Source organism: Cajanus cajan, chromosome 11 (genome assembly GCF_000230855.2).
Source record: "Cajanus cajan strain Asha chromosome 11, NIPB_CcT2T_4, whole genome shotgun sequence".
NCBI lineage: Eukaryota > Viridiplantae > Streptophyta > Magnoliopsida > Fabales > Fabaceae > Cajanus > Cajanus cajan.
The window spans coordinates 29906306-29917380 of NC_138527.1; the positions used below are offsets into that span (position 1 = coordinate 29906306).

Below are 11075 nucleotides of genomic sequence, written 5' to 3' on the forward strand. Positions count from 1 at the left end.
CCAGGTATAAACAACAATAGGTGATTGCTCAGGTGTGCCACTTAGACTCGGAGGTCCAGTACTACTGTCAGGATAGAAGAGTTTGGGTATGAGCCTACCACGGCCTTGGCTAGCATCACCAATCCACATATGGAGTTAGCCCACCCACTGTCCTTCAAGTACCACGCACCCTCTAGTACCTAGTCAAAGACTACATCTCTAACTAGATACCTTACTCAAATTGGTTATTCAACCATGACATGGATCGACTACTTCCATGTCGCCCACACAGTACTAAAGGATTCAACTTTAAAACAATTTTCAACTTATCTCCTTAGTACTATGTATCTCAACATATGACATATATCTTCACTATATGTCTCCAACTTTTCAACTTTACAACAATAGGCAGCTTTACAACTTTACAACAATAGACAACTTTTACAACTTTACAATAATAGACAACTTATACAACTTTACAACAATAGGCAACTTATACAACTTTACAACAATAGACAACTTATACAACTTTACAACAATAGGCATCTTATACAACTTTAAACAACTTTTACAACAATAAACTACTTCAACTTATACATTTCAACTTATTAATAATTCAACAATAAACAACATAAAAACAACTTAGTTTCACAAAATACACAACGTATAGAAACTTTAACAGCATATCACTTATTATCAACACACAACATATGAACAACTTAAGCCATTTTCAAGGAAAATAATACATGAAGCTTCCCTAACCTAAAGATTGGCTCAGCATTGCCAAGAGCTAAGAAGAAGCGGAATTTCCTTCCAAAGTTCAACCTAGGAACCTCAATCTTCCAAAAGCAAGCTTCCTGGCCCAGATTCCTTCTCTCTAAAACTTCTCTCTAAAACCTTTCTCTAAGTTTTCCTTTTCTCCCTCTCCTCAACGCCTATTTATAGAGGTCAGGAGTGGCCAGAATGACCCGTTTCGAATCCGGAACAGCCCGTTCTGAGCTCCTTTGTCATGTTTAAAATTCACATGCAGAACGGCCCATTCTAAAACTAGAACGCCCATTTTGGCACGTCTAGAACGACCCATTATCAAACCAGAACGACCATTTCTGGAGCTAAATTTAACTCACAACAACCACGTTTGGAACGACTCGTTCCAGTCTAAGATTTATAGGCCAATTTAGTAGTTTGGAACAGCCCGTTCTAGGCTACTAAATCACCCATCGCCTTCTGAAATACTTACTACGTTACAAGTTTTAGTTCTCTTGATTTTTATATTACTCTCTTATTTTCTCACCTCTTTCACTTTTTTCACATGCACCCAAATTATAAAACTGGTAGGTGACAACATTATAGGTACGTGTAGCTTCCGGACAGTTTCTATCAAACTAGACACATATTTTTTCTTTCAACACTTCCTTTTCTTTCACCCCTCCAAAAACCTTAACATTAAGTTTAGTGTTATGAAAAATATATTTTTACTATTCTAGAGTACTATGCAGATAGTGAAATCAATGAAAAAACTAAAAGAGAAAGGAAAAAAGAATAATATAAAATTAAAAGAATTAAAATTACCTACCAAAATAGGTAGTGGTAAAGAAAAATTAAGGGAGTGCATGTGAAAATAAGAGAAAGAGGTATGTAAAAAAAATGTTAAGTTAAATATTAGTAATGTAAAATTAAAAAATTAAAAATAATAAAAATTAAGAATATTTATAAATAAATAAAAAGGAGGTGTACTTAAAAAAAAAAAAAAAAAAAAAAAGAAGGAGGTGTATATACGATGATGCATAATATCTTTATCCAAGCCTAGGTGTCATTCTATTCAATGGACGTGCAAAGGCCCAAGCCCAGTTAAAATAACACTTTTAATTTAGTTTAAGTTTTGACCATAGTCCATAAATCATCAAAACAAAATTTGAGACATCACTACTTTTTTAGGTATAATATATTTTAATTATTAAAACTAGAAAATGTTTTTTTTTTAAAATTTATGTTACCAGTAATAAAAATATATTAATGTATGAAAACATAAATGCTTATCTTTTAGATCACCCTATTCAATAATAAAAAATATTTTATGTAAATTATTAGTGTAAAATATTTTTACATAAATATATAATAAGATTTTATTATATTTTTATACCATAGTAATAAATAAAAAATATATAGTAAACTACACAAGTTTTATGGGATGTCTATGTATAATATTTTATATCGTCATTATATGTAATTTAACTCAATTAAAATTTTCAACTCTTTTAATATATCATCTTTAATATTATGAACTAATGTCAATATTGATGAAGTTGAGATAATATGGGTAAAAAAAAAAATTCATTATATTACGATACATAATTAATTGTACATGACATAATATGATTAATGTTATCATTCACATATTATTTAAGTTATTTTTGACATATTATTTATTTAAGTTTTTATACTATTATATTCTGTTGATTTTTCGATCATGTTAATAATGAAATTATTGATGTCGTCCGCTATGCTATTTTTATAGAAGAGTTATATTGTTCTTTCTCTTAGTTATTTTTTCATGTTGTATCTATTATTCAAATTTTTAATGTGTCATAATAAAGAATTCACTGAAGTAAATCACTCAGTGATTTCATTGAATAGATATTGCCTTGTAGTATTTTAATATTTTTGTCTTCTTAATTATAAATACTTTTTTGTCAAAAAAAAATTATAAATACTTTTCCATGACTAACTTGGAAGCAATATATTAAATTCCCGCATCAATAAATTTACTTTACTTAAAGACGTAGTTGTCAATAAGTTCTATGTATTGGTATTAACTTACTATTTAGTTGAGACTCATATACATAACAATGAGTTTATTTAGATAAATCGTTCTAAAATCATTTACGGGAAGATTTTTTTGTGTTAAATATTTAAAATAAATGTTATTTACTTTATTTTAAAATGATTTTTGAGGACTAAAAAAAAGAATTTCCTATTTTGTTAAAATCAAAATAATATAAAAAAAATATTTTACAATGATTAAAATTAAAATTTGTAACAACCCGACTGGTCACTACATACAGCATAGCACACTAGAAACACCAAACAGAAAGAAACAAGTGTATACATATAGTGTCTACAATATATATATATACAAGATCCAAGTCTGGCTATAGTTAAAGTGTACAAAAATACATCAATCGCTACTACACCAAGTAACTAAAACAACAAAACACCCGAAAGGATCAGCTCTATCTGCCAGCTGCAGACTTACCACTAGCCACCAACCTATCCCTGCTCTGCTCCCATATAACAATATGATCATCGCAGTCCAACACAATGAAAACAACAAATGGTAAGCTAGTGAAAAGAGATCAACATACATATATAACAATATGAATGGTAAACAGCTACAACTATCAACACATCAACCAGCTTATACTACATCACAACATTCATCAAATATCAGTACCGCAAAGCGGCAATATCAGCATTGCATAGCAGCAATAACAACACCACTCTAGTGGCTATAATAGCACCGCATAACGGCAATAACAACACCGGCTTAGCGGCTATAACAGCACCACAATAGTGACTATAACAACATACAACTCAGTAATATACAACACAGCCAAACAACTCACAGCCTAACTAACATAGCTCACAACACAGCACAACAAATCAGCATACAGCACAACGAAGTAGTATTCAACACAGCTTACTACTCACAACTTCGCTCAACATTCTATAGTACATCCATATTATAATTCAGGATTAAAATTATCAATAACAACCCAGCTCAGCACGACAATATACATCTATTACATCTTAACATCATTATTCAACATTATCATCTAGTCAGCACATCATATTCATCAATTACAGCTTAGTTCGGCATAAAACAACATCTATCCACAATTTCAGCGTAATTCAACAACTATCAGCATATACTTCCACATCCTCATACGCGCCCGACACACTCATGATCGCGCCCGGTGTAGCACAACCAGAGAGCACCAGGGGCCAGCGTGCCCGGCGCAAGAGTGTTCGCGCTCGGCATGACCCATCCAGAGAGCCCAAGGCTCTCACGCGCCTGGTGCAATTCAGATTGTGCCCAGCGCCTGCCCAAGCAGAGACTCCAAGGAGTCTCACGCGCCCGGCGTGCCCAGACCCGCGCCTGGCGCGGGAAAGGCAGAGACCTCCCCTAGGTCTCGCGCCCAGCACAATTCAAATTGCGCCCAGCGCCCCCATGGTAGAGACTCCCAATGAGTCCCCACGCCCAGCATGACAATGGTCGCGCCCGGCGTGGAACCAGAACCCCAAAACATGTCACATACTGATGGCGCGCCCGGCGTGGACCATCTAGAGGCTCACCTTCTCAAGCTCGCCCGGCGCACACATTTTTGCGCCCGACGGGCTTGCCTAAAAGGAGCCTCCATGTGGTCTTGTGCCCGGCACGAAGAATGGCGCTCAGCGCGAAGCTCAGCAGCAACCCACCAAGTTTGAAAATTTGCCCAAAACCTGCAAAAATTCACTCTTCCAGCACATGCAATCCATTCAAAGTACCACATTTTCAACCAATAGCTCAAAAACACCATCTTTTTACACATGCAATCACAAACAATGAGATTCCCAAAAATTTTCTCAAAAACCCCAAAACCCCAAAACTCCATTTTCAGCAATCTCAACCAAAAATCATCAATCATCAAACAACAAATGAGTTTCTGGACTCATTTACAGCCAAAAACAGCGAAAACCTAGCTTCCCTTACCTTGGTACAAGAATTCCGAGCTCTGGGACGAAAAAGACAAAGAAGAAGAAGAAGAAGAAGAATAAGCTTGAGGAGAACTCCGCACGGCTCAGCTAAACCCAACACTAAGCATCAACACCTTGAATCCAAGCAAAGAGAGAATGATCAGCTAAATGACGATTTGAAAGGGAAGAAGAGAGTTTGAGTGAGTGGGAAGAGAGTTGAGGAAGAAAAAAAAACGGAAATGGGGTCTCACAAAATTAATTCATTTTATAAAGATAAAAAATAATTATTTCAAATTTCGAAAAAAAATTTATAATTCGTTTATTCTATAACGACTTAAATAATCCAATCAAAGTAGTTTTATAAAATTGTATGACTAAATTATCTGTTAGGTTTAAAAAAATAACTTAATAATAAAAATTAGAGTAGCATATGTAGAATCATAACTTATCTTATAATCACAATCGTAAAAAGATAAATAAAATAATCTCCTTATATGTCTAATACTCTTAGCAAGTCTTGTCAAATTCATATTTTCAACATTATTTTTATAAATCATAACTTTGATCGATTCAAGTATTATAGTACACACAAAAAAAATTCTCATTAATAAAAAATTTATAACAATAATAATAATAATAATAATTACAAAATTCAATCTTAAAACATTATAAAAGTTCAAGTACAATAACTTACTAAAAGTCAATTCAAACATTAAACTAGAAGTTCTTACACGATATCGTTTGCATAACCAGTCCAATATATGTAGTAAAAAAAAAAAAAACCCTAGTCCAATAACTTTATGCCTATTGTCTAATTAATTTGTCGATTAATTAATAAAATCAGCCATTCAAAACTTTGTATTTTTTAACACGGAAATTAGGTTTACAAAATTTTATATTACTTGAAAATTAATTACTCTGTCCATTTCATATTGTTATTTTATAAGAACTAAAAAAATCCAATAAATAAATAAATGACAATAATATTTTTATAAAATTAATCTTATAATTGACCTTCTTCGTTAAGAATAATATAACACACTAACTATTTTTATAAAAAAATATTATTAAGAGTATAAATAGAAAAAGAAAGTATTAACACTGTGTATATAATGAAATGCTTGGTAATTTGTATATATTTTAAAATTAACATATAAAATAGAAATTATAAATTTGTTTATACTGATATAGCTTCTATTGAATTATAAATTCGCTTAAAAAAAAGGGATTAGGAAATTAATAATCAGTTGAATTAAAAATATTACTCCATAATTTCTAGAAACATGTTCATTTGTCTAATTGATATATACTTCACACAAATTTAAATCAGACCTACTTATTAACATTAAGTTAGTCCACGTGAATTTGATCTTAATTTTTTTTAAATAAAATATATAACGGAGAAAATAGATCTAACTAAAGATAGTTATATAATTTTAAACAAAATTAATAAATATTTTATACACGTAATATAATAAAAAAAAGTAGTAGACCAACTTGAATGCTGAATTGAAATAATTAAAAAAAGGTGAAAACAAACAGACAGATTGATTCGATACAATTAAGTTTGTTTGAGGAACATATGTTTTTACGAAATTTCATGTCATTTCATTTGCGTTTGAGTTTCATTTTGTTAGGTTCTAGTTCTACTGGATGGCAGGCTCCCCCACCTTCGCGGCAATTTCCCTCTTCCTTTCTCTCATTCACAGATTAAAAAATAAATAAATATATTTTCGCCAAAATTAATAGTAACACAAAAAACTAAAAAAATTGTTTGTTTATAATTATCTTTTATAGGTGTGAATAGTTTTACGTTTTGCGAACATAAAAAAAAAAAAACGGAGGGAAAGAAAAGGACAGAAACACGGAGCGCGGAAGGAAATGAAATGATTGAGAAGAGAGCGCAGAAAAAGAGCGAAACCCCATCAAAATCATCCTCCAAACGGTTCGTTTTGCCCTCCTCGCTTAGCATCGGAGCCTCCTCCGCCGCCGCGCTGCTCCGGTCGCCGTCGCCGACTCTCCGCTCCGATTAGCGCCAACCGAACACCGATCCGTTGCGAATCCAGGATCTCGGATCTGATCGAGCGAAACGATGCCGTCTCACGCGGATCTGGATCGGCAGATCGAGCACCTCATGGAGTGCAAGCCTTTGCCGGAGGCCGAGGTGAAGTCGCTGTGCGATCAGGCAAGGGCGATTCTCGTCGAAGAGTGGAACGTTCAGCCGGTCAAGTGTCCGGTCACCGTCTGCGGCGACATTCACGGCCAGTTCTACGATCTCATCGAGCTTTTTCGGATAGGAGGAAACGCTCCCGATACTAATTACCTCTTTATGGGCGATTATGTAGGTCAGTTTTCTCTTCTTCGATTCTCTCTCTAATTTTTTTTTGTTTAATTAATTAATTTCCTGTGCTGAATTTGATGTGGATAGGGTTTGGTTTGGTTTTGTTTCGTTACAGCGCGAAATGCTTCGCGATGTGTTATAATTGAATTTGTTTTGTAGCGCTTGGATTTTGAGATGGAGTTTTGGTTTTTTATTTTTTTTTTTTTTTTTTTGTTTATGCCGCGGTTATTGTTTCGTGCTTTTGATGCCGTTTTTATGTGTTTGAGACTTTGAGTAGCGTTCTGCATGTTTTTTATTTGTTGATGTTTTTCTTAGCTGGTTATATCGGTGTGAAAAGTTAGCTGCTATGGAACTGATTGCTTGGTTGGGGACAATTGAAAGAAGAAAAAAAACTACTAGTTGGTTTCGTATTTTTTTAGGGATTTGCTGTCATCAGCTAGTTTGAATTGGTCATTTTAAGGATTTTCCGTGATGTCATGGTTGTTAGATTTTGTAGGATTATACTAGTTGGTTTATGCTTGATTTATTTGTTGTGTAAATTGTGAAATAAACTTGGTTATTTGTGTCGTGTCTTTAACATTTATTTTTCTGTTCAAATCTATGAAAACATTGATTTTTTCGTTCCTTGTTTTGGACTTTTGGTTATGCACCAGCCTAGCGTTTGTTGAAAGTATAATTGTTAGGTGAAGCTTTATTATTTCCTGGCCCCGGAGATTTTTCTGCTAGAATGGTTGCCATGTGTGGTAGAACTAAGGGCTGGTTTCGAATTCGAAACATAGTTACTGGATTTTATTATGGGAGTGTGGTTTCTATAACAGTGTGTAGTAGTGTGGTGCAACACAGTGAGGTAATGTGGAGATGTTAGTTTGAGTGCTAAATATTGAATAAATTCTTGATCCTTTTACATTTGTATGGTAGAAGAGTGATGGCAGAGGGGAAAATTTGTTTATACAACTGTGGATGGACTAATGAAATCGAAATTTGTATGAATATGAAATGATTTTATAGGACTGAATGTCAGTGAGAAGTGAATGTCCGTAATGTTGTCAATAAGCCAGTCCTTCAACAAAAGTTGCTTCGAGCAAAAATACTAGTAGATGTGATTGATATGTTTGCATTAAAGGTGTTCTTAAATGTGTCTTTGAGGGAAGGATGTGAGACTAAACAACTTTAATATTTGAGTATGTTGCAATTTCAGATATAATAAGCTGCAAACTATGGCCATAATCATTTTTCGTTTTTTCATCATGTTGCTTTTAATAATGTTCTGATTAGACTATTTGCATACACTGCTATCATTTCCTCATGATACTGGCAAAATTTATGCAGATCGTGGCTACTATTCGGTAGAGACTGTTTCACTTTTGGTGGCCTTGAAAGTCCGTTATAGAGATAGAATTACAATCCTTAGGGGAAATCATGAGAGTCGTCAAATCACTCAAGTGTAAGAATATTTTTTTTCAGTATGTTTTTCTTAAAAAAAAACTCACTATAATTTGTGTATGTAAGGATATATGTTGTGTGAAAGCAGACATTTGATTATATATCCTGCTTAAAGTTTGACAATAGATTAAGGGAATGAAGTCCTGATTCCTACATTCATTGGCTTTATCATAACTTTCCCATGGGCTCCATATATCTCAACATTCACAAGTGGTTAACTTAGGAGTTAGGTGCAGCAGCTTGATTTTGTGTTAATGTTATGGCTTTCTTCTTTTCTTGGAGTGTTTTTTTCTTGGTATTAGGGCATTATAAAATATACACGACTTTGTTTGCAAATAGATGTATTTTGTTGCTAATGAACATCTACAGTCTATCATTTTTGACTGCTGAGGCTAGTTATAGTCATTTTTGCACTACATATGGAACTATGGAAGTAGTTGTGAAGTTCATGGTGCCTGGATGATGAAATTATACTCAAATTGAAATGGACCTGATACATGGATGCCAAGGTTTATTTAAATGAAACTTTACAGCTAGCTTGCAATGCGCTTCTAAATGAATGAGTAGACATGAATTACATGGTTTTATACTTATGAATGTCAATTCTTGAGTGGTTTGTGAAGGGACATGATAAACAGAAAAAATCTATTTGAACACAAGAAATACAAGGAATTTTATTCTAAGAATAGTTTATATACTTGCTCACCTCGATGTCTATATCCTTCACCTGCTTTCAGGTATGGCTTCTACGATGAGTGCTTGAGAAAGTATGGAAATGCCAATGTCTGGAAATTCTTTACCGATTTGTTTGATTATCTACCTCTGACTGCCCTCATTGAGAGTCAGGTTTGAGTTAAAATATGTTGCAGAATGTTTCTCTGACTACCTTATGTTGGTGTCTAACATTCGTGTATATTCCAGATTTTCTGTTTGCATGGAGGTCTCTCACCATCTTTGGATACACTGGATAATATCCGGGCCTTGGATCGCATACAGGAGGTTTGTGTGTTTTCAAATGATTATTGCAAGCTCTTGTGATTATAAATTATTTGGTATGAATAACATTTTTATGCAAAGCATGCTCTTTCTGAGTTAAAAACCTTTTTAAAATATGGTTTGAAGAAATTGTTTGATGTTGAAAATTTTTATTGTGTAGTTTGTAATACTTGTGTTTTCTTTGGAAATGTTTCATTTTTGTCTAGGGTTATAATGGTGTCTAGTGTCTACTTTCTCTTTCTATATGGTTGAATTAATAGTTAAGTGTTTATTTCAGCCTTGCTAGGTGCTTTAGGCTTTTAGGATGTCTCATTTTGTTCCATTATGGAATTTCATTTCTGTTTATGTCTTGTCTAAAACTAAATTGGCAAAATTAATTGGATTTCTTGCCTGAAAAGTGACAACTGTAACTGTGCAATGTAGGTTCCACACGAAGGACCGATGTGTGACCTCTTGTGGTCTGATCCAGATGATCGCTGTGGTTGGGGAATATCTCCACGTGGTGCTGGATATACATTTGGACAGGATATAGCTGCTCAGTTCAATCATACCAATGGGCTCTCGCTGATATCTAGAGCTCACCAGCTTGTCATGGAAGGGTACAATTGGTGCCAGGTGAGCATCTGATCTAATATTTTGACTCCGTATAAGTATTGGTTTCTTTCCTTTTAAGGGCACCCATTACATTTTATGTATTGACTGTTATTTTGATGAATCTTTAAGGACAAGAATGTGGTGACTGTTTTTAGTGCACCTAATTACTGTTACCGATGTGGGAATATGGCTGCCATACTGGAAATCGGAGAGAATATGGATCAGAATTTTCTGCAGTTTGATCCAGCTCCCAGACAAATTGAGCCCGACACAACACGAAAGACTCCAGATTATTTTTTGTAACTTCATATATCCCTTTGTTTGTAGTTACTGCTTTCTGCTTTTACTGTAGATGTGTCTTTAAGGAGAGAGGAGTTTCACTGTTTAAGTGGACGGTTATCATCAACATAATTCTTTCTTTTGGAGTTTGTCTGTTGCTGCTGCTGCTGCCGCCGTCTTATTTGGACAAGAAACAAATAGATTTGACACAATTGGTCTTGTATATTTTTGATAGGAGGAAGCGGCAATAACATGGTATATCCTGTGCTGTATTTTTTTTTTAATTTAAATCTCAATTTAGAGAGCAGATTTTTGAGTACTGACCATCATGTTCCTTTGAGACTGTTGATGGTAACAAATGCAGGTGTTGATTTTTTTGGGTATCAAATGATAATATGATATCAGGGGTAGAGGGGTGAGTGGAAATTTTTGCTTCAAGACTTGAGAAATAGGGAGCTGAGTTTTTGTTTTTTTTTTCCCCATCTTTTTTCTTTTTATTGAGAACATTTTATTAGTAATTATAAAAGAGAAAATAGGTTATAAGTAGTTATTATAAAGGAATTTTATACTATCATTCGAATACAAATAAATCATCATGAATGATTAATTTGTTTATTTTTATAACAATTATCGTAAAAAGACATTTATAGTTATTTTTTATTAGTTGACCCTAAACTTTTTTATACTGTGAATAGGCATAAAACTC

General features: G+C 33.7%; 1 protein-coding gene across 1 annotated transcript; it reads left to right on the top strand.

Annotated features, from left to right (window-relative positions):
• The first annotated feature begins 6514 nt into the window (after positions 1–6514).
• LOC109800249 (serine/threonine-protein phosphatase PP2A catalytic subunit) lies at positions 6515–10843 on the top strand. Its single transcript, XM_020361019.3, has 6 exons — positions 6515–7061; positions 8387–8501; positions 9238–9346; positions 9422–9499; positions 9920–10111; positions 10220–10843. The coding sequence occupies exons 1-6, from the start codon at positions 6809–6811 to the stop codon at positions 10391–10393; spliced, it is 921 nt and encodes a 306-aa protein (XP_020216608.1). The 5' UTR covers positions 6515–6808; the 3' UTR covers positions 10394–10843.
• Positions 10844–11075: the final 232 nt, after the last annotated feature.